The sequence below is a fragment of the Indicator indicator genome, chromosome 10 (assembly GCF_027791375.1).
Source record: "Indicator indicator isolate 239-I01 chromosome 10, UM_Iind_1.1, whole genome shotgun sequence".
NCBI lineage: Eukaryota > Metazoa > Chordata > Aves > Piciformes > Indicatoridae > Indicator > Indicator indicator.
The window spans coordinates 18,963,603-18,991,254 of NC_072019.1; the positions used below are offsets into that span (position 1 = coordinate 18,963,603).

Here is a 27,652-nt window from a genome sequence, read left to right on the forward strand (position 1 = left end):
GTAGTAGATGTAGATGTCCCATCTCTGGGAACATTCCAGGTCAGGTTGGATGGGGCTCTAGGCAACCTGCTCTCGTTGCAGATATCCTTGCTGACTGCAAGGGTGTTAGACTAAATGATGTCAGATTGTACCTCTTCAAGTCAGTCCCTGTGACCCTGCTTTTCTGTGGTTTCATGGTGAAGTGGGAGTGTAAACTGCCTGGCACTGTGCACACCTCTTATGCCTCCTAAAAATATTATGCCAGTGTCCTGAGTCCTGGTGGAAGAAGACAAGTGGAGGAAGCACAGTGAGTGAGCTGGGAGCACAAGGACTTTCATCTCTTTCAGTTTTATTTCATCTGGAGTGGGATTATCATGTGGGAAACCAGGCAGGAAGGGCATTCAGAAGCATTTGTAGAACTGATCCTAAGTGACTGGGTCTTCTTCCTTCTCTTCCTCCTCCCCCTTTGAAGTATGGAATTCATAGATAACAACACAGATGCCAGCCAGCCAGGCTGTCATGGTGCCAGCAAAGAATATGCAGAAGCCAATGAGGCACAGAAAGATGTAGTCCTGCTTGTACAGCTGGGTCAGGCAGCTGAAGTGGAGCTGTGCCTCTACCACAGGCATTTTCTGGGCATGCAGGCCTTCTGGGGTGTAGCAGGTGATGTTGTCAGCATCTGCAGAGGGAAAAGCAGAAGTAAGACACTCTCACCTGTGTCTTAAGCATTCATGAACAGGAGTGCTGCTAGAAAAATGATGGAGGGGTTTGCTAAACTCCTGAAAAATGTCTACAGACATCACATCCCTCTCTCTCCATGGCTTAGGTAAAATCAGACAAGCAAACTCTTGCCAGGTTGCCAGGATGATGTCAGTGGTGTTGCCTCCAAAGGAAAATACTGCCCGTTGGATCATGCCACTGTGGCAAACTGCTGTCCCTGCACCATTCATCTCTGCTGATGGAGTGCTTTATCTTGGTAGAAGAGCACTTGTGTTTGGATTTTTAATCTCAGACATGTTCTGAAGTGATATAGCCTAAATTATGCTGGAATAATGAGGCTTGTGTGCATTGGACAACTGAGGGGGTTTGCAGGTAGGCACTGCCTCACTGGCTCAGAGGTATAGGAAGAGGAAATTCATCAGTGATTCAGTTCCCCTGATGACCCATTCGACAAGGCCAAGTGCTGGATCCTGCACTTTGGTCGCACCAACCCCATGAACATCCCAGGCTTAGGGAAGAGTCACTGGAAAGCTGCCCAGCAAAGCCTTGGTGTTGACTGACAGCCAGGTGAATATGAACCAGCAGTGTGCTCAGATTGCAAAGGCAGCAAACAGCATCCTGGCCTGTATCAGAAAGAGTGTGACAAACAGGACCAGGGAAGGGATTGTCTTCCTACACTCAGCACTGGTGAAGCCATACCTTGAGTACTGGAGACCTTCACTGCAAGACAGGCATTGAGGTGCTGGAGTGGGTCCAGAGAGGAGCAACAAATCTGGTGGAGGGTCTGGAGAACAAGTCTGGAGAGGAGTGGCTGAGGGAACTGGCGCTGTTTAGCATGGAGTAAAGGAGGCTGAGGGTGGGCCTGCAATAATGTGGGTATTGGACTTCTCTCCCAAGTAAGAAGCGATAGGACAACAGGCAATAATCTCAAGTTGAACCAGGGGAGGTTTAGATTGGATATTAGAAGAAAGTTCTTCACAGAAAGGGTTTTCAAACACTGGAATAGGCTCCCCAGGGCAGTGGTCGAATCCCCATTCCTGGAGCTGTTTCAAAGAGGCAGAGATGTGGTGCCAAGGGACATGATTTAGCATCAGACTTGGTAAAGTTAATGGTTGGACTTGACAATCTTAAAGATCTTTTCTAACCAAACTCTCCTCTCTCCTCTCTCTTCTTCTCTCTTCCATTCCATTCTCTACAACCTATACCCTGTTGTGTTGTAATATATGTGGTGGTAAAATAGATGTTGTTGCCTTTCCCTCTGAAGATAGCAAAGGCTGAGTGTGGTGAAAGCTGTGTCTCCTTCTGGTGTCTATAAAGCACAGTGTGTCCTCAGCCAGGGCTCTCTCCTTTCCCTGCAGTTTCTGAACTCCCTGAGCCAGACACTCTTACTGTGCCAGACACAGGCTGGTCACTGCTTGGTGTCTTGGATGGCTGGGCCTAAGGGAATGGCAGCAGTGAGGAGGAACAGGCTAAAGGGGATTTATATTATTTTGTACATTACTGAGTGATAGAGCTGCAGTGAATGTTCATGCTGGTATCTCTCATTGTGATGATTATAACCCCAAATCCGTCTAGTATATACCCAAATCCATCTAGGTCTGGGCAACTTCCTGTCAGCATCTAGACTGCACAGATCCAGCTGAGTATAAAACACTGCTGCAGAGGTGCTCTGTGGAGCAGCAGCTGCTTTTTGAGGGCCAGGATGGGTATCTGCTTGCAGTAGATTTCAGGGCTCTGTCCCAACATCCCTTTGTACTAGAGCTGCCATCTTCTGTTGCAGCCCCCAGTTTAGGGCCACCTAGTCCCAGTAAAGAGGGAGCTGCCTAAAGGCAGGTGGCTGTTGGTGATATAGGGTGTTCAGTCTGTGCATACTTTTACTGGCAATGTGAAATCTTTGCCCAGCCCTCACAGCGGTCCCAGGAGGCACACAGCCTCTTAGGGACTCACCCACAGCATCTTACCAGGGCACAGCAAAGCCTGGCACAGCAAAGCCTAACACATCAAGGAAGTGGAGCAGCCTCCTGGGTTTCTTTGCTTTCCCATTTTCCCAAGCATGATGCAGGGATCCATACTCTTACCCCTGTTTTTTGCTGACATTGCCTTTCTGACTCCTACCCTGCCAAACGGCTTGCAGCGAGCTTTATTCTCCTATTTCAGGGTTCAGTGTGTTATCTCCAATCTCTCTGATAAGAACAGTACTACTTTTACACTGTTCCATATTTGCCTGTAACCTGAACAGGAAAATAAAACACTTTACTGTCTATAGGGAGGTTAGTGCATATAACAAGGCACAGAAATGTCCCTAACTGGGTTCTGTCTTCCATTTGCTTTTCCCTTTTCTCCTCTTGCACTCTTTTGTGGCTATTTCTTACTTGACTGATTTTGCCATCCCAGGTGACATAAGGAAAGAAGTCTTGGAGACCCTGTTTCCAAGAAATGGCTTTTCTTCTGAAGGAAGCTGTGCTGTGCTGCTGCAGCCCGTGGGACTCAATGCTCACCTGCATTGCACATACATTTCTTATTTGGGGAAACTTAAAATAGAGAGCAAATTTGCTCTGGGGTGCTGGAGGAAGATAGAACATATGGAACCTCCCAGCCATAAAAATGCTGACACTTCTCTGAGCACAACTTGTATTCTGTTTCACTCTGTCAATCAAATGCTATCTAGGACCCAAACCAGAGCTCCCATGGAAGCAGCAAAAAGTCTTTCATTGGCTTCCGAGCATTGAGTCACAGTCTGATACAGAGGATTAGTCAAAGGTACCTGCTCTGAGGGCTGAGGAGCACTGTGACAGCTGGAGGTGGCAGGACTTGTAATTTTTACCTGTCTTAGCACAACAGCTGCCAAGGCAAAAGGCACTGTGGACAATTTCCATATTTGAAAATGGGTCAGTAGGGAGCAGGGTGTGATTGCAACCCCATGGAAGTGAGCAGCTAAACTCTTGCTGACTTCCACAACACTCAAACTTCTCCTGGAGACCCTGTCAGTGAGAGATGAGCTGGCTTTCAACTCAGCTTTGTTTTCAGCATTGCACAGAATTGCTGCTGTAGAGGTTGCATGAATGAGGTCTGCCTGCCAGGCAGGTTGTGCAGGAAGAGGGTAGCAGGAGGTGTTTAAGGTGAAGGGGACAGTGGTGGAGAGCTCAAGGCTGGAAAGGCTGCCCCAAGCAGGTCAGAAGAGAGGCAGACAAGCATTTCCACAGAGCGGGGGTGGTTAATTGGTCATTATGGATGTACTGGTACTGCAGCAGCACAGATGATCAGAGCAATAGCTTTTGGGGAGCCACATTGGGCTCCTCATTCTTAGCACTGCAGCAATAGGATGCTGTAACTGACAGGCACAAGGGCACCTCCTGAGGCTGTAGCCAGGCATTTTAGACCAGCAGCAATGTCCTATCTAAATACAAGCTTGTCCTGATTTTGATGGGATAGAATCATAGCCAGCCATGGCCTGCAGGCTGTTAGCAGTTTCAGATCAGTCAGGAGCTTAAGGTAGAAGGGGTAGAAAACAGTGCAGCTGACCCCAGTTGGCTCACAGGTGCATCCCATGCCATAAAGGTCACATTCATTATAAAGGGGGATGCTTACTAAAGAGAGGGGTTCTGCTCTTCTTCTTCGTCCACCTTCTATCAAGGTCACCATCATTCTGCTCCTGAGGACTGCTTTTCTGTGTATTGTGACTGCTGTATGTTCACTGGGCTGAGTATAACTTTTTATACTTTATATTTGCATTAATATTAATTTTGCTCTTTCATTAAATCTGTTTTAATTGCAGCCTCTCCTTTTCTGGATTTCCCTCCTTGGCAGGAGAGGGGGCGGGGGGTCATTGAGTGATAACAACTGCTATAGTTTAGCCCTTGATAAAGGATAAATATAGGCAAGCCTACATCTCCCAGGCTGTCCTGAGGATGTGAGCAAGTGTGATTGTGGGTGAAGCATGTGTAGCCCAGCTGCTTGGATCTGTGTTTTGCCCAACACCAGAAGATGAGACTCAATTTTGACATGCAGTGGCACAGTGCTGGGACATGAGGCTTTGAGAAAGAGAACAGTGAGCCCTCTCAGTTCCACACAAATCTGCAGGAGAAGGGTCCTGCCTACACAGCCCTCACCTGGAAAATGAACGTTGCTCTCTGTCATCCAGGTGACGAAGTCCAAAAAGGAACAGTTGCAGTGCCACAGGTTGTCACTGAGCCCCAGAAACCTCAGGTTGGGCAGGTCACGGACAGTGCTGGTGTCCAGGAACGTTAAGCCCGTCCGGCTCACATCCAAGTGCCTCAGCCAGGTGTTGTTGGTGAAAGCATTCCTCTCGATGGCCACAAGGTTAGGATTGTCTGAGATCTTTAAAACCACCAGGCTAAGGAGGTTAGAGAAGGTGCTGAAGGTGACCTGCGTGAGGTTGTTGAAACTGAGGTCCAGATAGACAAGCTTGGCCATGCCAACAAAAGTGAAATCCAGGTCATCCCCCAAGAAGTTCTTCCTGCAGTCCAGATAGACCAAATCAGCCAAGAAGCTCAATTCCACTGCTGGGAGGTATGAGATGTTGTTTGCTACCAGAATCAGCTGCCTGGTGTCCAGTGGGATGGCTGTGGGAAACTCATGCAGCTGCTGCCCTGTGCAGTTCACTTCCAGGTACTGACAGGTACACCTGCTTGGGCAGTTCATTCTCTCCAATGCCATCCCCATCCCCAAAAGAAACATGAGGCTCAGGGGCTGTGGTCTACCTGAGGGAGACATGGTCTAATACCTTCCAGGCCACTCAGTCCTTTGGGGACTGCGAGCAGGCCTATAGAAGCTGTGGTACCATTACAGCTATGCTGAGGAGGTGTCTGGCTGCAAGGCTGTGGGGAAGTGCTTTATGTGTGTGACTCACCTGACCCCTTGGCAGAATGCCCAGCTGGAAACTAAGCCCAGTCTCTGTATTGGCAAGTGCAGAACAGTGGCTGGAGTGTCTTCATGTCACATTCGGTGCCAGCTGACACCTCTCTGATGTCAGTGGCTTTGGGGTCAGGGCTGTGACCTTGCTAACCAAGTGGGAGCTGCTTTGGGCTGCATAGAGGTGCTGGGAAGGTGTATGTTAGATGACAGCATCAGAACTGGAGCATCCCTTTTGCAAGGAGAGACTGAGACACCTGGAGCTCATTAGCCTGGAAAAGAGCAGACTGAGAGAGGATCCTAACTGCATATAAATATCTAACGGGTGAGGGCCTTGAGGATGGGGCTGGGCTCTTCTCAGTGGTGACCAGTGATAGGTCAAGGGGCAGCAGGCACAAATTAGAACACAGGAGAAACTCCTTTAGTTTGCGGGTGCTGGAGCACTGGAACAGGCTGCCTAGAGAGGTTGTGGAGTCTCCTGCTCTAGGTACCAGTGATGGCAGGGGGGGTTTGGGTTACATCTCTAGAGGTCCCCTTCAGCTCCTACTGTTTTGTATTCTATGAACTGTGCTGGGTGGGCGTGGACAGTGCAAATTTTGTCAAACTGCAAGAGGTGGTCACTTGTGCTTGGTTAAGCAAGAGAGTCCTGTGCACTGCCACGCTGGGCTGGCTTTGTGGCCTTTCAGGAGGCAGGAAAAGACAGCTAAGGAGGCCCTTCCAAAGGACGTTTTCACCCAGGACAAGCTTTCCAAAGTCGCTTCGACTCTCTCTACTGACTCTTCACGGTGCTTTTCCCCCTCTAAGGAGGAGCTGCCCTGGCTCTGATTAGAGGGCCGCTGGTTGTCGGTGCAGGCGCAGCTCTTAGCAGCGTGCGGGTCCCACTGCCAGAGCAGCTGGCGATGGCGGCGAGGCCCTGCTCTCGGTCCCGCCTCTAACGGCCAACGGCCGGTGCGGGGCGGAGCCTGCCCAGCCCCGTCCCCCTCCCGTGGTGCGGCCGCGGATAGGCTCAGCGGCGGGGCGGGGGAGGTGCCCGCCAGATTCAAGCTGTGGCGGGCGGTTGTTGGGGTGGTCGCTGCCGGCTGCCGCCATGGAGACGCTGACCTTCCCTCGCTATAGTCCTGATGATATCGTCTGCTACCTCCGCAGCCACATCCTGACGGGCGCCGAGGCCCGAAACCTGGTCAAGAGCGACGTGTTCGGCACCCCTAAGGTGGGTGAGGGGGAAGTGGGGGCCTGCGCTGGCCGGGTGGGAGTGGCTGGGGAAGCCCTGCCGCCCTCAGGCGGCTTCTTGACTGTCGTGGAGCAAGAGCTTTGCCTTCGGTTGTTTTCCTGGGTGATCGCTTCCTCGGCTTGGTATGGTTTTTGACGTGCAGCAATGACTCCTGCGTGAGCGGGTTCGTTTTTCCGGTGTGGCACATTGGTCTAGGAGTGGCAGGGCTAAACCTGGGGCTTTCCCTCTCCATCTTGAGAGAAACTTGCTCAAGCCTCACCAGGAAGGGGGTGGGTTCATAAACGGAGAAGTATGAAACGAAACTGTCTGTCTCAGTACCGTGAGAGCTACACCAAAATAGCCACCGTGCATAGCGCAGTGCCGTAGTTCCAACATCTTAGTCGATCAACTAATGCGTTCAAACCAAGCCTACAACCTCTCCTTGCTCCACCCTCTGTTTTCTTGGATCAGTCTGACGGTTTTAGTGCAGACTCGCAGCGATCTCAACAGAATAAAAGTGGCTTTGATGCCACATCAATGCTTCAGTGTGATTCCTTGTTCTGCTGTATATAAATGCTTGTGCCTTCTGAAGAGGGAGGCTGAGCCTGCTCGTTTAAGGAACGATGTGGGGTTTGGGTGTTTTTGTGTGTATCTTTTTTTTTTCTTTTCCCCTTAGTGTCCCTTGTTTAGAAAACTGTTCAGTGAGGATCAATGTAATGAAAACCAATGCACAGCTGTGATAGTTCAGGCTGTAATTGTTTGAGCTGGTTGCTGTCTTTCATAATTGCATTAAGAGATGGTAGTTCTTGAACTACAAACTGTTGGAAAGTAAACTTTGTTAGTTTTGGTATCTCAGTGAAATTGGTCTTCACGTGTAAAAGGCAAAACTACTTTTACGGCCTAGTCTGAGAACCTTCAATAAACAATCATATAGAATACTGATTCATGTCCTTCCCTTTTGCAGCTTGAAATTTTACACATGATTTACATGAGAATCCTGCAGAAGATCTATGGAATCCGCCTGGAGCATTTCTACATGGTATGTCTGTAGCAGCAGGTGTAATGAAAGGTGAAAGGAAAGAAATACTGCACTTACCAAATGAAATGCTGAATTGTCTGCTCTTATCTTCACACTAGCAAATAGCAAGTAGCTTACTGGTTTGTATGTTGCAGTTGCATGAGTGGAAACTTAGCAATTCTACTGCAGAAAGCTCGTGAGGTGCTGGTGTCCATGGACATTTGCATTTGTGTGCAGGGAAGCAGTTACTTAGGCAGGAAAGAGATTGCAGTCATCAGCATGGATCATAAATGAACCTGGGAACATCATCTCTGCCTGTTGCCGAGGACTTGCTCATTCTGTTTGAGAAGTTGCTTTGATATTGCTCCTTGTCTGGAAGTTTGCTTCAGTTCATGATAGTTGCAGTAATAGTGATTTTTGTGGGTGTGTTGTCTCTGGGTTTCCTTTTTTTTTGTGTTTGTTTGGTTTTGTTTTTTTTTCTTCATGGAAAGGAGAACCTCTAGGCTGTAGGGCAAGTTTCTGTGGAGAGCCCTCTTCTTCTGTGGTTAATCATGATTTCTTTTCTTTGAGATGCTGTGGGTGCCAGAAATATCTGTATCATCCAGGATGGACTGGGCAGGTTTATGAAGGGACACCATCTCTGGCCTTGAAAATGCACACTGTTGTCTTGGGCATCTCCCTTTGGCTGTGGCTGAAGGAGGGTCTCTGCTTAGATGTTAGACACCTGGTCTAGAAGGAAAGTGTTGCTTTCAGTGTTTGATTTGTCTCTATTACTCCATTAACTGGGAACAAAGTAAGAAAGGCAACCAGAAGTTGACTGATACCTTGTTGATTAGCACTTAATTTATCTTCTATTAGACAAGAACTGATTCCTGAGAATAAATAGTGTTGTCTGGTGCCATTTTTTGGATGAACTGAAAGGGCAGATCCTCTGTGCACAAAATAACTCAGTTCTTCACAGGCAATATTATATTATGAGGTTTAAAATATCAGAAAAAGGTGACTACGTTGTACTGCTACCATCTCTGGACTTCTTCATAAACTCCTTGAGTCTGTGACTTTCAGGGTATTCAAAGAAAGAGCTGCTCCTTGTATATGCAGCGTGCAGAGACTGTCCTTATGCACTAGCTCTGAATAAATTAAACCAGAGGGTTTAGACTGAATTCCAGAGTTTGTAACGTTGCTGCTTTAGTCATTATTGCCTTTTTAGATTATAACAGCCAAAACAGCTGAATAACTTGATGGCATTCTTTAGCCTCCAGTGTGTGTTCCTTGGGAATAAGGCTATCCTCACTGTATTGAACCTGTTTGAATTACGTTGTGGAAACAAAACTGCCTATTTTTGAGTATTCTCTACTTATGCATTGGCTCTCTTTACTCTTTAGATGCCAGTCAACGTTGACATAATGTATCCACAGATACTTGAAGGCTTCCTGCCTGTTCGTAATCTCTATAATCACATGTGAGTAGAAGATGCTGCATCTGTCCTGTTGCTATTCCTTGTACAGATCCAATTTACTAGAAGTAGTGAGGCTTTACACCTCTTTGCTGATGGTAGTTCCACTGCTTGTTTGTCTCTATTATTGTCTAATTTTCTTGAAGACAGGGGATAGCTATGTTTAATACATGCCTGCTAAGAATTTTACTTTATCTTTAAAAATAAGGTGACTAAATAATCCAGCCTCACCAAAGCAAAGCACAGATCTCTGCTTCAAATGGGCATAGGGTCATCACTACACCTACAAGAAAGATCTTGAGTGCCTGTTGTGTGCATTTCCTTTCTGAATTCTGTATAGGTCATTGAATCACAGAATGTCTTAGATTGAGAGGGACCTTAGAGATCATCTAGTCCAACCTACCCACCATAGGCAGGGACACCTCTCAACTAGACTCAGTGGCTCAAGGCCTCGTCCAACCTGGCCTTGAATGCCTCTAGGGAGAAGGTATACACAATCTCCCTGGGCAAACTATTCCACAGTCTCACCATCCCCATACTGAAGAACTTCTTCATAAGATCCAGTCTAAACCTACTCTCCCTCAGCTAAAAACCATTCCCCTTTGTCCTATTCCTAGACACCATTATGAAAAGTCCCTCTCCAGCCTTCCTGTAGGATCCCTTCAGGTACTGGAAGGCAGCTATAAGGTCTCCCTGGAGTCTTCTCTAGGCTGAACAACCCCAGCTCCCTCAGCCTATCCTCATAGTGGAGGTGTTCCAGCATTTGGATCATCTCTGTGACCCTGGTCTGGAGTTGCACCAACAGCTCTGTGTCCTTCTTATGATGTGGTGACACCAGAACTGGATGCAGTATTAGATCTCTGTGTTGGAATGACATGTTAGATGTTAAGCTTCATTTGGACTGAAAGGGAAGAACTGACTGAGCATTATGTGTAGGAGTTCCCAAATTCAGCTGACAAGTTGCTCTTGTCTATAGAAATCTTTGTGAGATGCAGTTAGAATAGAAATTTTTAATGTTGACCTGTATGTGGAGTCCTACTCTGTTATTCTGAGACTTCTGTTGTTTGTGCCTGCTGTACATATGCTGTGGGATGAGAGGGTGAGACCTGGTTCATAGTAAATGGGTACAGCACAAGAAGTGAGTAACAGTCCCCATGGGTAAGGTTGTGTTTTGTTTTCGTTTTCCTCGCAGGGAGCGCTTACTTCCAGTGTGCCGGATTAATGATTTTCAAATTGCTGATATTTTAAACCCAAGTAAGCAAATGCAGGGAAATCTTTGTTTCCTGGGGTGGTGGGCATCACTTTGTCTCCTTTCCCACAGCAAGATGGGCATCTTGTATGGAGACCTCTCCCTCGCTTCCAGCTATTCTTCTGACCCTTGCTGTGACCCCGTAGACAAGCTGGTTGTAATGAGCAGTTCTCCTCCTATCCCTTATGTAGGCTAACCCAGTTGAATAAGGGAGTTTTGAATGCCACAAGTCTGGGGAGCAGGCTGTGACATACTTGAAATAGCATAAGAATGGATGGTAACGAAAATGATCCTGGCAGCTCTTAGATGCTGTAACATTTTTTAAGCTGATGCCTGATTGAGTTTTTGCCTCACCATTCTCAATACCCAGCAGTGGTGATTCTGGTACGACACAAACAACTCGAAAGACTATTCTGAACTCTTTCTCTTCTGGGCCTGACTTGCCTAAGACATTCAAAGCCTTTTATAATATTTCACAAAGTTTTCTTGGAATAGAACCAAAAAGTCCCTGCAGTTTGCATTGCTGTCTTCAGTTAGCCTAATGGTTGCAATCAGGTTCTGTTTTCAGAGTTGTAGAGATGGCACTTCCTCCCTGACTTCTGTGTTAATGGGAGGCTGTATTTTAAGCCTTTCTCCTAGGTGCCACTTTCATTTGTCAAATTGCACAGAACTGCTAGGACACTGTTCACAGCTTGCTGCTAGTTTGTGAAGTCTTTGCAAGTTGAGCAGGGGAAGAGCTAATTTATGCTCTGGGCTTTTATAATTTGTCTCTTATCTGAGTGACGTTTTGCCCCTTTTTTTATAAGCAGTTGTAATCAATGCATGTGGAAACCAGAACAATGATGGCTTGAAATTCCTATTGCAGAAGCAAAGAGGACAGCTCGCTTCCTGAGTGGCATTCTCAACTTTGTGCACTTCAGAGAACTGCGACGTGAGACCTACTTGGAGTTACAACTGAACTATGTAAGATTGGGAACTGTCTTACTCCAGAACATTAATTATACTGCACTAGTTAACCCAGTGGTGGGTTTTTTTTTAACTGCATGTTTAAATAACACATTTGGAATCTTAAATGTAGTCAAGCAATGCAGGAAGGTACTAGTTTCATATTATGTAGAATTTGTACAACCATATTCCATGGGAGAAATTTAATGAATTTCATCATGAGCAAGTGTAGTCTTGCACCTGGGAAAGAACAACCCCAGGTATCAGTATAGGTTGGGGACTGACCTGTTGGAGAGCAGTGAAAGGGAAAAGGACCTGGGGGTCCTAGTGGATGGAAGGTTGACCATGAGCTAGCAATGTGTTCTTGTGGCCAAGAAGGCCAATGCCATTCTGGGATGTATTAGAAGGGGTATTGTTAGTAGGTTGACAGAGGTTCTCCTCCTCCTCTACTCTGCCCTGGTGAGGCCACATTTGGAATATCGTGTCCAGTTCTGGGCCTCTCTGGTCAAGAAGGACAGGGAACTGCTTGAAAGAGTCCAGTGCAGAGACACAAAAATGATTAAGGGAGTGGAAAATCTTCCTTACGAGGAGATGCTGAGTGAGCTGGGGCTCTTTAGCTTGGAGAGGAGGAGACTGAGGGGTGACCTCATTCGTGTTTATAAATATGTAAAGGGTGAATACCAAGAGGGTGGAGTCAGGATCTTCTCAGTGATGCCCAATGACAGGACAAGGGGCAATGGGTGGAAGTTGAGGCAGAGAAAGTTCCACGGAAACAGGAGGAAAAATTTTTTCACTGTGAGGGTGACAGAACACTGGAAGAGGCTGCCCAGGGGGGTTGTGGAGTCTCCTTCTTTGGAGATATTCAAAACCCACCTGGATGTGTTCCTGTGTGATCTGGTGTAGGTGGTTCTGCTGTTGGACTGGATGATCTTTGGAGGTCCTTTCCAACCCCTAACACTGTGATAAGCAGGTACACAGCTACTGTAAGTGGATTAAGAAAAACCTTTGCAAAGCCCCTGAGGAAACATGTCAGGTTAGAGTGGAGGAGCTTGCAATATTGTAGGGTTTCTTTATGACAACTTATTACTTAGCCCATTACCTGAAGTTTTGTTTGGTATTACTTCCAGTAACTTGATAGTTTAGCCTGGTAAGTGAAGGTTTGACACTTTGCATCTTTTTGAGCAAAGATAGATGTACCAGTCAGGGGGCTAAAGATAGAATTGCAGGTTACTTCCCTTCTACTGAAAGTACCAGTAGTGCAGAGATGCTCTATTTTGTGTGAAATAACGATGAGCAGAGCTCTAACAGAAGCCCTGAGAGAAATCATATTCCTCTAAAATAAAAAAGATTGCTGAATATTTGATTTGTAGAAATCGGCCATGGAGAAAAATCAACAACTGGAGATGGCAAATCGTGAGGCAATACTGAAGATGGAGAAACTAAAGTGAGTATAAGGAGTAAGAAATGGCTGTGAGATGCATTACTTGACCTGGCTGACTTGTACATTGCACACGGTCTGGACAGGCTGGATCAATGAACCAGTGGTATGAAGTTCAACAAGGCCAAGTAGTGGATCCTGCACTTGGGTCACAACAGTTCCAGGCTTGAGGCAGAGTGGCTGGAAAGCTGCCTGGTGGAAAAGGACCTGAAGGTGTTGGTTGACAACTGGCTGAATATGAGCCAGTGTATGCCCAAATGGCCAAGGCCAAGAGCATCATGGCCTGTACCAGCAATACTGTGACCAGCAGGACCAGGGCAGTGATTGTGCCCCTGTTCTTGGCACTGGTGAGGCCACACCTCAAATGCTGTGTTCAGTTTTGGGGCCCTCACTACAAGGACATTGAGGTGCTGGAGTGGGTCCAGAGAGAGACAATGAAGGTAGTGTAGGTTCTAGAGAACAAGTCTTGTGAGGAGTGGCTGAGGGAACTGTGGTTGTTTAGCCTGGAGAAAAAGAGGCTGAGGGGAGACCTTCCTGTTCTCTACAACTCCCTGAAAGGAGGTTGGAATGAGGTGGGCTTTGGTCTCTTCTACCAGGTAACAAGCAATAGGACAAGAGGAAATGGCCTTCAGGTTGCACCTGGCGTGGTTTAGGTTGGACATTGGAGAAAATTTCTTCCCTGAAAGGATTGTCAAGCCCTGGCACAGGCTGCCCAGGGAAGTGGAGGAGTCACTGTCCCTGAAGGGTGTGTAGAAGCCATGTAGATATGGTGCTGAGTGGTATGGCTTAGTGGTGGACTTGATCTTAAGGGTGTTCTCCAACCTCAATGATTCTACTGTTCTATATAGGGTGCTTAAGCAGGAACTGAGTAGCTAAGCTGTGCCCTCAGGAGGGAGTATATAGCTGATTTGACAAGATGCTGTATTTTGTATGTTGGGGAAGATGGTGAAACTTTTTGCTGTTACAGTTTTTAGTGATGTGTCTTTATCTCTTCACTAGCTGTAGGAAACCCATCTTTAACTTAATAGATGGGTAAAGTTATCTTTCTTAGTTGTTTGACATGTTTGTCCCATTCTCTGTTTCAGGCCATTTAGTGTCCTACTGCCTGTGTCTTTGCACCATTAAGTTTTGTTGTTGCTTGTGGATAATGGGATGAAGAGATGGCTAGTTTCCAAGATAGCTTTCACAAAATATTTTTTTTTTCCTCTCTCTAATAGCTGCTCTTGCTATGTTCTAGACAGAAGGTTCTCTAGCTGTAGGTCTACCCTAATACAAGCATCTGATATGCCAATTTCTTTAATGAAAATCACCATAAAAGCAGGTACAAATGTTGTTCTTTTGTGCTGTGCTTAACACAATCTTCAAGCATATCAGAAGACTGTTTGTACCTCTTCCTGCCAAAATACATCCTCAGGTTATGCTTCAACTTCAAAAATCTGCCTTTCTTTGGCATGTATGAATTTGAGACTGTCTTGCCCTCATTACTAAAGCTACTGGTTGTAAACTCTCTGGAGAGTGTTTTGTCTACTCTACTCTGTTGACTTGGCTATAAAGAAGCTGAAACTGTCCTGTGTCTTTATTTTTTGCTTAGCACTGTTCCAGTTGAACACCAAGAGGAGGTGAGGCAACTGACAGATAGCGTTCGAGAACTGGAGCAGCTACTAAGGCAAGACTTCCATCGGAAACAAGTATGGGCTTGATTATGTATTTCTCTGAAATGCTGCTATGACTTCTGGACATGGGGGTTCCTTACTTCTCCTGATTTCCCCTCCTCACTCTACAAAGGATAAAGGAGACTGATTTGAAACACAAGTCATTGCAATATGTTGTCTTGTCTAACCCTTAGTACGAACTCTTCATTTTGCTGTTAAGGAATGTGAAACGTACTTGAAATGGGGCTCAGGGAGTACAAAAATGTGTTGGCCCTTTCTTTTTTGAAAGGCTATTACTGCAGTGACTTGGGAGATACCTCTGTTATTGTTCAGAAGTGTCAATTGTATGTGTCCCTCTCTTCTCCACCTGAATTGGAAGAACTGGATGTAAGCCATGGCAGGAAATGAAGCCCAAGAGTGGTCACCTAAGGGAATGCCTGGCAAAAAGATTAGTGATTGCAGGGGTAACTTTCCAGCAATAGCAACTTGCCACTGAGGCCTCATAGGTAACCTTTTTAGCTGCTTTGGAAAAAGAAAATAAAAATTTGAGGCTATGGTGGTGTGTGGTATCAGTATTATTAACCATATGATTGATTTTGATGTTTTCTGGGACCTTGTATCAGCTTAGCTTTTTCTCCAGAACAGTCCCTGTGGTGAAGAAGGTTGTGTGTGTATAATGCTGCCAGGTCAGTAAGAAGAAAGGTAGTTTGTCTTATTGCTGTTCCCAGACATCTACTGCTGCCTGCATCCCTGGTGCTCCCTGTGGCTTTTCCAAGAGCTTTCCCTGTCTTTTAAATCTTACAGACTTCAAATTTGTCTGCTAGTTGTGGTACTCCAAAGAAACCATAAATGGGATTTTTCTTCTAGAGAGAACTATGATAGAAGGGTAAAGGAGGTAGCAGTTGTAGAAATGCTTATTTAAAATATGTTGCCTTTTTTTTCCCAGGTAGCTGTGTATGAAGTGACTTCACAGAAGAAGTCAGATATAGCAGAGCGTACCCGAAAACTGGTAAGTACAGCTCTCTGTGGGTCTAGGCTCTAGCTTGTCTCAGTTCATCTCTCTTGGATCAAATAATTCTTGGAACTACGTATTGTTCAGGTTATCTAAAAAAACCTGATTTGACTTCATACATCCCCATGGAATCTTTACTGCAGTAGTTTGGGTTTTCGTTAACTTTCACAACACATCTCTGCAATATAAAGCTGTGTCTTTGGGAAGCTGATCTGTTAAAGGGTAAGGAATCTGGATTTCTGAGGCACTGTGAGCTTCTTTTAAGTAGAGTGGGTAATGAGGCAGCCACTGTCCTGGCTGGGACAAAACTGGAGGGTTATGAGAGCTTGCACAGGAAGCTTGTTGCTCTCCTAGCAGCTGGCCCTGAAACCCTGCTGTGACTGCCTCAGCTGTGCTAGGTGAGGGGTTTTAAAGGAGAGAGCTGTTGGTGTAATACTTATGAGCTAGTAGCCTGTATGTGGAGTGCAAGTTCAATGCTGTTCTTGTGACTTAGTATTGCACTTCTGTAAGCATGTTCAGGGAGCAAAATGGGCTGTTAACTGCTCTGATTGGGAATGTTAATGCTGGTTGGAAGAATTTGTTTTTTTAAAACAAGCTTTTTAATGAGGAATGACTTAAAATGGAGAAAAGAACCTGTCTAGTTGTAAGATCCTGGCAAACCATGCTTCACAGTTCCTTTTTTTGTTCACAGAGTTGCTAATTTTGGAAGTATGTTTGTCTCCTTAACTAGAATGACCTTAAAGTGATAATGGCTGACTTGAAAGAAGAGCTAGAGCAGAAGAAATCAAAAATTGTTGAGAGTCCAGAGGAACTGAAAAATTACAAAGAAGCAATGAAAGAGACTGTTAAGAAAATAAAGAAATCCAAGGTGAGGTTTTCCTCTGTCCACACAAGGAGGTATCCTATTAGAAAAAGTGTGTTTTAATGAACTGTCATCTAGAAAGGCTTCTTGAATAACTTAACACTTCTACTCCAAAACCAATAGAGCAGTGGTTACTCTGAAAGGAACCCTCAGTTTCAGAGAAAACTGAAGTATGGTTGAGGGGATGGGAGTTTTGGGTTGTGTTGGTGGTTGGTTTTTTGGGTTTGTTTTTCTTTGCTGCAAAGCAGGATTGCTGCAGTCACTGCTGCTTTGTCCTCCATGAGGAACTATTTATGAAACCAGGTGTAGAACTCTTGAACCTGTGCTATACCTCTCTGGCTCTTTGCTCTCAAAAGATGGCAATGTTTTGGCAGCTCCCAAGTGTGCTTGGATTTAGAGCAGGTGCTGAAGCATGTGTTGTCGTTTTCTGTGTCTGGTGGATGGCTGTCCCCAATAGTAAGCTGATGACTGCCTTCCCTTCCTAGGTTTTTGGTTTGGTTGGGGCTTTTTGTTGTTGTTGTTGTTTGGTCTTTGTTTTGGAATTATTTTTTTGTTTTGTTTTGTCTGTTTGTTTTTAGTAGTGATGTCCACTCTTTCTGTGTTTGCATTTCATTATCACTTGTACATCAGTGAACCTTGTTTTTCATCCTAGATATTTCTTTTGTTCCAAAGGTGTAAACTTTATTTCTGTAATTCCAGGCATTGTCTTTATGATGATTTACATAACTCCTCTCACCAGTGCATAGAATTTCTTTTTTGAAGAAAGCTTTTTTTTTTTTTTTTTTTCTGTCCTGGAAGCTCTTGTAACAAGCTAGTCAGTTCAGTGTAAAAAGACTTCTGTGTGTCACTTTTTCTGTCCTCTCAAAATAATTTTTTTTTTTTTCAAACTGAAGATCTCATTTCACTACTACTAAATACTAATTCTAGTGTCTGTTAAACAATGAAGGAATGGGTACAGAAGTCAATATTCATTAATACTATACAAAATAAGTGATGAACTCCAAAGCTGTTTATTAATAGTATTTTTTTTTTAAGCAAGAAATTATGGAGAAATATGAAAGCTACAGAGACATAGTTGAGGTTTTGCCACCATGCCAGCTGGAGCTGCAGTTGTATCAAAAGAAGATGGAAAGACATGTAGGAAACATGGAGATGTGGGCCAATATGTTATCAGAGGTTTGTATTATTCAAACTACATCTGTTTAGGGAGACACTTAATGATTAAGCAAAATAGGTGATTGTCAATTAATGTCTGTATCTTCAAAGTTCCCATGTCTTATCTTCCCACATGATTGAAAGAATTTGGATAATGTCAGAAATCTGTCTTAAAAACAGAGCTGCTGCTTTGCTGCACACCACTAGTTAATGTACTGGTGACCACTTCCAACAGTGAAAGCCTTTATTCCTGTGGAAACCTGACCTAAAATACTTGGAATATCTTTAGGTTACTGATAGGAAATGGTAGAGGAAAAGTGAGATCCAGTTTGTTCTGCCTAGAGAGCAGAAACTAACAGAAAAAAAAGACTACTTCCAAGAAGAGTCATGACTTAAGTACCTTTAACTGTTAATATTACTAAGCCAGCATTTCCCTGATGAAATGCTTGTCACATCAAAGTGCCTAGCTATTTGCTACACAGTTTGGGGAGAATGCATTAGTTAGGAGTGCTTGAAGAATGGTTTGCAGCCTTTCGGGGTATTTGAGCATAGAACATAGGAGAGACAGCTGTTGGAGCAGGTCCAGAGAAGGACCACAAAGATGATGCAAGGGCTGGAGCAAGTTTGCTGTGAGGATAGGCTGAGGAAGCTGGGTTCGTTCAGACTGAAGAAGAGAAGACTCTGAGGGAACCTTTTAGCTGCCTTCCAGTAACTGAAGGGATCCCACAGGAAGGCTGGAGAGGGACTTTTGAAAAGGGTGTCTAGCAATAGGACAAGGGGGAACGGTTTGAAGCTGAGGGGGAGAGTAAGTTCAGACTGGATCTTAGGAAGAAGTTCGTTGGTACAAGGGTGGTGGCATTCTGCAATAGGTTGTGAAAGCCTCCTCCCTGGAGATGTTCAAGGCTGGGCTGGATGAGGTCTTGAGCCACCATGTTGAGAGGCTTCCCTGCCCATGGCAGGGAAGGTTGGAGTAGATGATCTGTAAGGTCCTTTGCAGCCTAGGCCATTCTGTGATTTGTATAGCATATGTTCAAACTCCCTGGGGCTAAGAGCTCTTGCAGAGCCCAGAGTAACCTCTGGAAATCATTGGAAGTGATAGGGTCTTGTCCATTTGGATGTGTCTAAAATCAGATCAGACCTAGAGAACTGGGATTTAACTGGGAGAATTAATTAGCAAGTGGAGCTTCAAAAAGAGGAAGGTAGTTCTAATCCTAGTAAACTAAAAGGGTATACTCTTTCAATTAATTTCCCTCCCCCCTGTTTAATTTGTTTCAATTCTTCTTATCCACTTAGGTCAGGAATCTGGAGGACCAGTTTGAGAGCGCTCAGAGAGAGATGAAAAATGGGAACGGAAATGAAGTATCCTTAAGGAGACTGGTCACTGCCAAACATGAGAAGCTGTCTACAGCTGAAATAAAGATGACAAAGAAGCGTGAAGGCTTTGAGAAATATAAGCAGACGATATTGGAGTAAGGATGAGTTGACATTTCTGCCTGATGCTGCTTTATGTCTTCGTTACGTGCTACCAGGGTTCGCGGCTGGTACAAACGTGTAGCTGAGCAGCCAGAAGAGAATGAGCGATGCGGGATAGTTTGGTGTGGAGAGCAGTGATGCTGCAAGGCAGGGACTTGGGGTCTCAAATCAATAATTGCAATGTGACTCGACAGCAATTCTTTTATTGGAGCACTAATTTAATTTATAATGCTTATTCTTGATTCTTTTATCTTCTTAAAGAGAATGTCACATTGGGATAATTTTCCAACTTATCAGACTTCAACAAAGCCCCATTTGCCTTTCATGAATTTTTCATAATTTCCCTTGCCACTTTTGCTCATTATCAAAGATGTTCAAGACCCATGGGGAAATGGGGCTCGTATCTCAGAGGAGCATTATCCTGACATGATGCCTCTCAAACAAAAGGAAAAGTGTCATTTGATCAAAGCCTCTGAGCCCATCTTCCTTCCTACCGTATGCTAAAGGCAAGTTGCAAGGCAGTGTTTACAGCACAGCAGTCACTTCTGCAGCAACAAACTGCAGCATGGTAAGGTCGTGGCTTCACTGTGAGGTTAGAAGTGCTGAACTCTCAGAGAGAAAGCTTGTATAACATTTTTTGGTACACAAATAGGAAAGGGAATATTGAAAATTATTGGCTGGGTAGATGAACTTCCAGTATCCTAAGGAGGTCTACAGGAAAGCTGGTGAAGGGTTTTTTAGGATGTCAGGTCATGATGGGACTAGGGGGAATGGAGCAAAACTAGAAGTGGGTAAATTCAGGTTGAATGTTAGGAAGAGGCTCTTCTCCATGAGGGTGGTGAGACACTGGAACAGTTTGCCCAGGGAGGTGGTAGAAGCCCCATCCCTGGAGGTTTTTAAGTCCAGGCTGGATGGGGCTCTGCGCAACCTGATTTAGTGTGAGGTGTCCCTTCCTATGACAGGGGGATTGGAACTAGATGGTCCTTGAGGTCACTTCCAACCCTGACAATAAAAACAAAACAAAAATACTATGATGGAAGAGAGCTTTTTCCACATGTGTAGTGTGTAGAATAGCAGCAAGATTCCCAGGTTTCCTTTACTCCTCATTCAGTATATTGTCAGCTAAAGGAGAATAATTAAAAGCTACTTTCCCTTCCAAATAAAGAAAGTGCTCCTTTATGTTAAAAGTTGCTGCCAATTTATTTTTCCTGTGTTAGATATTTTCCTTGAGTGATAAAATTATATGCTTTGTTAACCAAGAGGGGAAGAGAGGTAACCTTGGTTTGAAAACAAGAGATTTTGCTGGTGAATAAGATAATGTATCCTTGAGGTAGAAAGACGTAAGAAGGCTCCTGCTATTTATGAGTGATTTTTAGTCTTTCTTTAGAGAAAGCAGCTGCCAAAGTTCCAGCTGTAATTATTGTATAAATGCTTAGTATGAACTGGTAGGTGTATTTTGCACTTGAAGTCAGAGTGGCTCTCCTGTTCCCACGCTAACCCTTTGCTGATTACATGGCACCTCGTAGCTGAAGCTATCTGAATTTAATTCCAAGCTGAGAAAATGTCATTTGTTCTTTGGGATGCAGTGAAATGATGGACTGGGAGTTGAGGATGATGTGTAAATGTATGGGATTAGAGCTCTAACTTGGTAGGAGGGGATCCTACAGCTAAGGAAACTGCCTGAGTTTCAGTTAGGCTGCAAAATCAAGTGCAGCTGTATTGCTTTTACCCTGGTCCAGGGTCTGACTTTTGGATAGGGCTCTCTGCTGACTCCTGTGCTGCATTACTCAAAGGCAGGAGAATGCAGTGTCCAGCTGTCTTTTGGGATGGCTCCACTGGAGCCATTTGAGTTGCTTTTATTGGCAGCATGTGAGGATCTTCAACATACTCCTCTGTTTTGAATTTAACTTCTTGTACCTAAGCTGTTCCAGTTAAGAACTGGACCAATTTCCAAGCAAGTAATTTCTGCACAGCATTGCTTCTACAAGCTGCTAGTTTCATGCTTATAAAATGCAAGCTTTGCTTGTGGTGGGGTTAAGTTTAATCTGGTTACTCTGATGGCTCAGTACTAAATTGTTCCTCCCACCTTTAGATGTTGTAACAAAATTCAGGAGAAGAGAGGTGCTGTATATGATAAAGTGATGGCCATTCAGAAGGAGATCCAACAGAATCGGTTCAAAATTCACCAGCTGAACGAGAATGCTGAAAAAGAAGAAATGAAAGCTAAGGTGAGGCTTTTTTCCTAAAGGAATCCTGTTTGCTATTCTCAAACCTGGTCTTTAATAGGGGCCCTATAGATAAAGAAACACTTTCTCCTAAAAATGAGTAGGCTGTGCAGGGGGTGGATAGTGGGAGGGGGAGCGCTTCCAGCAGATTGACAGGGCTTGTTCAGGTATCTGCAGAACGTACAGATGGCCCACAGGAGAATTTGCAGGATTTGCAGACCTGAGAGAGAAAAGCCTTTGGAGTGGTGTGTTTGCCCAGTATTTTGTGAGGTGAAATTTGTCTTCCCATCTGTGTCTGTAGTAGATAGTATGCTAGTCCTATGATGTCTGATTTTTGGTTTATGATATTTCCAGCTCTAAATAGTTGGAATTTGTTCTTTTTTTCCTGTCCCCTCTGACTTGACCTGTGAGGTTTACATTCATGTTGTGGTGATGAGCTGTAGCACTCAACAGCCTCCCTGGAATGCAGGGCCACTTGCCATCTCCCAAGCGCTTCCTTCTTAGGGTTTCAGGAAGAGGATTGTTCATCTCAGTTTTGGAAAGGGGCAGAAATCCTGATGGGCTGGGAGTTAAGGGATCACAGTCTTCCTGTAGCATCTCATCCTATCTGTTCATTACTGAAGTACTGTACTGTCCCTGCTGGGATCACAATGATAGCAGTCACAGTGGCAGAAACTTTGGTGGCACAGCTCAACACAGAATGGTGCAGTAGTAGTGTGAAATACTGAGCTAGTGCTGTTTGACCATAGAATGGCTTGGGTCAGAAGGGACCTCCCAAGATCATCTAGTCCAACCATCTTAGTGTTGTGACCATTAGAGTTACAACAGAATCATAAATATTGATGTTTTGCTTCTGGCTGCTCTTGTGATGCTTTGTAACTTCCCTGTGTTCTGTGAATGCTGCTTCTGAAGCCAGGGACAAGGTACCTTTGAAATCACTTTGAGACCACCAGATCACTCTCACCTAAATCCTTAAGAAGCATAAATGTTAACTTTGCTGATGTGGTTTTTTTCCTTCTCCCTTTATCTCTTCTTTCTAGGAAATATACCTAAATCTGAAGGCTATGTTGGAGAAGTGTCAAGAATCTCTCATTAATGCAGCAAAGAGTTATGCAGCCTCCAGAGAAGATAAAATTGCTGAACTGAAGAAGGGGCTGCTCAGAGTTCAGACTTCTGAAAGTAGTTCTTAAACCTGTCTTTGCCTGCATTCCACTCTTCATTGTGTTTATCCTTTCATCTGAACTCCAGAGCTTGTGCTTCTCATATTCCAGGCAAAAGCCAGCTGTCTCAAAAACCATGTCAGAACACATTTAGCTTTCTAGACAGATCCTGATGTTGTGAGCTTGCTAATGTGGATAAGAAAACACTGTTTACCCTGTTTTGTGTTGTTTCAGTCAGTATCTGATTTTAGTGGTAATAATGCAAGTCTTGCTAACACCAAATTGCTTGACATTTAGACAGAATCCTGCTTTTTGTCAAAACTGCTCTGCAGACTTTGATCTGGGGAGACCTGGCTCTTTGGTCTGGCCTGAATGGACATACTAGTCAAGATGAGTCAGTAACAGGTGATATTCCCACTATCATCATTCAATTAAGATTCAATCCTGATGGAGCAGCAGCATCCATGTAAATGCCACCTTACTCTCATCAGCAGTATTGGTGACTGGACACTGAAGAGTATACTTTTAGTTAACAGGGCAATGTCTCTAGATCCTTGAACTCATTGTTTCTGCTCTGTGAGGTCTTAAACTTTTATCTATGTTTATTACAACATCTGTCTGGGTGCCTAGTCCTGTAAACAGAAAAATACATAAATGGGTATTTTGTATCTTAACTTCTGATGGCACTCAGTTTGCCACCATGTTTTTAATTATTTCAAAAAATAAATGTTCATTTTTATAACAGCTGATATAAGGGTATTTAATCCTATTTCTCTTAAGCCTTTTCCCTCTCCACTTTTCCAACTGAATTGGTACAACATTCCAATTTAAAAATGTTGATTTGTAGGAATGGAATTGGTGGTTTGTTTGGTTTTTGTTTTTTTTTTTTTTAATAATGAAGGGTTGGAAGATTGAAGACTGGGTAGATAATATCTTCTGGGTTTGTTTAAAATCATAGAATGGCTTAGGTTTGAAAGGACCTTAGAGATCATCTACTCCAACCTCCCTACCATGGGCAGGGACACCTCTCCACCCTATGATCCTATGAACTAGACTCAGCTGCTTAAGGTCTCATCCAACCTGGCTTTGAACACCTCCAGGGAGGAAGCATGCACAACCTCCCCAGGCAACCTATTCCAGAATGCCACTACCCGTGTACTGAAGAACTTCTTCCTAAGATCCAGTCTGAACCTACTCTCCCTCAGCTTCAAACCATTCCCCCTTGTCCTATTACTAGACACCCTTTTGAAAAGTCCCTCTCCAGCCTTCCTGTAGGATCCCTTCAGTTATTGGAAGGCAGCTAAAGGTTCCCTCAGTCTTCTCTTCAGTCTGAACAACCCCATCTTCCCTCAGCCTATCCTCATAGCAGAGGTGTCTCCTGCCTGCCAGAGGTGTTAGCAAGTAAGACAGGAGTAGCAGATGGTCATAGCTTCTAAAACTTTTACCAAAGAGTCAGACCTTTCTCATGCTTTGCTTTGAGTTTTTTTTTTTTTCTTTGTAGGTGAGACACTTGAGTGAATATCCATAGTTAACCTTTACCTAGTACCAAACATCTCAGTTTTCCTATTTCTACCAAATATGGTCTGTGTGCTCGGTGTGTATGTAGCACAATGTGACTGTGCTCTTCATCCCAACAGTCCTGCAGTCTTGTGCAGCAGTCTCTGATGTAGAGACCATTGAAAGTCTTAACTGCCAAGGTAGGTGACTTTTCCAAGAGCTAAAGATCTTAAGTACACACAAGGCACAGAATAATTATGGGTTTTATGCACTAGGCCACCACATGCAATAATTAGTGGTGTCTGGGTATTGTGCTTTGAATATGAGGGGGTTTTAACAAATCTCTTCTGTTGTGCCATGTGTTAAACTATTATACTCTTCATGTGCAGGTGTGCTCCATTCCCTCTGCCATTTGACTTGGTGTTCTATAAATCTAGCAGTAGGACCTGCTTTCTCATAAGGACTGGTTGGAGGCTGTGCTCCACAGCCTGGATCTTGTGGCAGCTCTTGGGAATGAGATTCCAAATAGTTTCAAGTAGATACTGCAAGAGATTACTGCAGCCAGCAGATGATTTTAATGGAATAAGCTTAATGTCCTTTGGGAAACTCCATGTAAAGATCAAGACACCTAGAAAGAAAGAAGTCATGCCTGTGTGGTCCAGTGACTAGGAATTTGCAGGACAAAGAAAAAGAATCTGGTTTCTGCTCTCAGAGGTTTTTCCACACCAGCTGCTGGGTGAAATAAAAGGCCACAATTCATGAAGAAACAAAACTATTGATAAAACACTACCAAAACGACTTTTTTATCTAGAGAAAATTGATTCCTAGGTGGGAGACTACTGCTGCTTTTCAAGAACTTCTGCTGATCCTGAACCATATGGCAAGGCAGTGAGGTGGGTTTTGTGTGACCTGAATAGCAGTGAGGGGAGGATGGCTTTGCTGAAGTGATGCAGCTCCATTTCCTTCAAGAGGGCAGTGCAATTCAAAGTTGTCTTTGCTGGTTTGTTTTGGGTTTTTTATTTTTGTTAGTTCTTCTGCCTAAATGCTGAGAATCCTCTGCTGATTGGCCAAAACCGCAGAACACCTTTGTTCTGAGACACTGGTGTGAAACGAATGAATTATAGATGGGCGTCTGCCATGATGCTGATGGAAAAGCCAGGCTAGACTCAGTGGAATGAGACCTTCACAGCCTTCCCTGTGGTCTGCCTCTGAGCATAACTGAATGGTAGTAGCTGTTCTACAGCTTGGCATAACTGCTTAAGTGTTTGATCTTCTCTTGCAGGTACTTGAGTGTTTTATATAGTACATAAAGCTTGGTAGCACATTTGCATTGTACTGCTTGGGCTGCAGTTGAGCTCAGTGACCTCTGGGAAAACAGAGGTCTCTATGTAGGAGATTTAATGTAGGAGCCTTAATGTCTACTCCATCTGTATATAAATATCCTGTAAACCTGGCTCTACACCTCTGCCTGTGTGCTTGAATGACCAGGTAACTTTGATGCCAATTCAGATTAATGCGAAGTGGAGCAGGCGCTTGCATTGTGTTCTGGGTTAGCATGGTCTGGGTCTTACTGGAGCTTTCCTTTAGGGAACCTGGACAGATAAGGCAGTAGCTTAGATCACCCAGAAAGTCACTGTGCATGTAGGTTACCACTCAGGTCACTTTCCAGGAGCAGGAAGTTTTAAGATAAATTATATGCCATCTGATCCACAGCCTGTCCCCAAACCTCCTTCCTTAGAGCTGAACAAATTTAGCTTAGAATTAGGAAGAAAAAAAAAAGTGCATATGTGAGAGATGTGAGTGGAGTAGGGGAGAGGGCATGGAGCTTATTGGCAGCTTCTGTACTGCTGGGAGGGTGCTCTACACTAACAGTGAGATGAAAAATCTTTCCTCTGACAAGCTCAGGCATATGAAAATCCAGAATACATGTACAGACAGCACAGCCTGAACTTCCTGTTATTTGTGAGTATCCTTCCTCTGTACAGGCTCTACACCATCAACTATTAAGGTATCTCCTGCCCACAAGGGTATGTTGACTCAGAGGGAGGGCAGGGTTTTGTTCCAGTTTTCTGAAGAATTTAAACCAACTGTGGGATCTTTGCAAGCAGAAAAAGTAGTAAAGGGTAAGATGGGAAATGGGTGGGTAATTTAGATTATGGCTTAGCGCAGTATGTGAACATGGACAAAACTGAGACTGTATGATACCTCCTCTACTTGTGTATCTTGCTGCTCTTGTGAAGGTAGAGAAACTTTTAAGCCGTCCTGTTTTGCCTTTATTCCACAGCCCTGCTGGAAACATCCTCACCATTCAGTCTCGAAGCGCTCTTTCCGTTAGGTTTTGGGCAAAGTAAGTAGGGCTGACTTAGGTGCGCAAGGTTTGTATTCAACTGCTTGGGGAGATGTTTCTTCTTTGGTTGTAGGAGGCGCTATAGCTGTGCTGGGCCACACGGTGGGGCTGTTGGCACGGCCTGTGGTCGTGGATCCGAGTCTTGCTTCTGCCACGGCTTTGCTGAGGAGGCCAAAGAAACTTGCTGAATCTGCGGCCTTGGAATGCAACTCTGCAGCTTAGCATTCATATATTATACCACCAGCTAGGAGCAGGCAAAATAAAAGCTAAAAGTATGGGTTGGTTGGTTGGTTATATATATATATATATATATATATATATATATATATATAAAAAAGATCCTTCAAGGCATGATGATGTCCACCACCTCCACCAGCAGGTCTTTATATAAATATAATCTTTATCTTACATGTAAGTACCATAATCTTACATATAAGTACTATAAAAAAAGTTGTATAATCTTTATTTATATATAATATAAATTTATATTATAAGCATTATTTTTGTATGTAATATAAATAAAGAGTTTTAGACAACTGATGGTCAGTTTTGTGTGAAGACCATCCAAAAAGCTGCTGTGTCCCTCTTGGCATTGAATTCTGCCTGGAGGATGTGAAGGCTGTTTTGAGGCAGCCAGTAGCCATAAAATAATTTTGCATTACACAGTGGTGCCTTTTTACTTCAGTAAAGCTTGCTCAGGCACTGAAGCCACCTTTAACCAGCACTGAGTCTCCAAAGTTTACTGCCAGATGTTTCTGCTCAGTGATATCACACTGTTGAGGAGAAAGGAGATAACAGAGCTTGGATTGGTAGTCACTTCCCTGTGCTTTGGGGAAGTGATTGCTCTAGGGGTGTGTGTGATTGCTCACGTGCATAGAGCTGTGTTTTGATGCTGAGGTGAAGTGTCTGTAAATGAGGAGGTTCTGATGTGCAGGACAAACAAATGGAATCTGGCAGATAAAGGCTTCCTATGTGCTGAAGTTTTCCACCTGGAATGACATTTTCATTTTGGAAAGATTCTCTTGATGTTTCCATCAGGATTGCTAAGAGGACATAGAGCTGTTAGAGCAAGTCCAAAGACGGGCCACAGAGGTGATCCAAGGGCTGGAACGTCTCTGCTGTGAGGATAGGCTGAGGGAACTGGGCTTGTTCAGCCTTAGAGAAGAGAAGGTCCTGGGGGGTCCTTATAGATGCCTTCCAATATCTGAAGGGATCCTACAGGAAGGCTGGAGAGAGACTTTTCATAAGGGTGTCTAGCCAGAAGACAAGGGGAAATGGTTTTTAGCTGATGGAGAATAGGTTTAGACTGGATCTTATGAAGAAGCTCTTCAGTATGAAGGTGCCCATGGTGGGAAGGTTGGAGTAGATGATCTCTGATGTAC

General features: G+C 44.4%; 2 protein-coding genes across 2 annotated transcripts; one reads left to right on the forward strand and one right to left on the reverse strand.

Moving 5' to 3' along the window:
• Positions 1–404: 404 nt before the first annotated feature.
• LRRC52 (leucine rich repeat containing 52) lies at positions 405–5,433 on the reverse strand. Its single transcript, XM_054384519.1, has 2 exons — positions 4,809–5,433; positions 405–658 (listed from the first exon to the last, which is right to left on the reverse strand). Exons 1-2 carry the CDS (start codon positions 5,431–5,433, stop codon positions 405–407), a joined length of 879 nt encoding a protein of 292 aa, XP_054240494.1.
• A 1,225-nt stretch (positions 5,434–6,658) lies between these two features.
• NUF2 (NUF2 component of NDC80 kinetochore complex) lies at positions 6,659–22,456 on the forward strand. The gene is made up of 13 exons (XM_054384390.1): positions 6,659–6,781; positions 7,746–7,820; positions 9,185–9,261; positions 10,448–10,509; positions 11,370–11,467; positions 12,820–12,893; positions 14,479–14,575; positions 15,486–15,548; positions 16,282–16,419; positions 17,449–17,589; positions 18,862–19,037; positions 21,134–21,269; positions 22,307–22,456. The coding sequence occupies exons 1-13, from the start codon at positions 6,659–6,661 to the stop codon at positions 22,454–22,456; spliced, it is 1,410 nt and encodes a 469-aa protein (XP_054240365.1).
• The last annotated feature ends 5,196 nt before the right edge of the window (positions 22,457–27,652 follow it).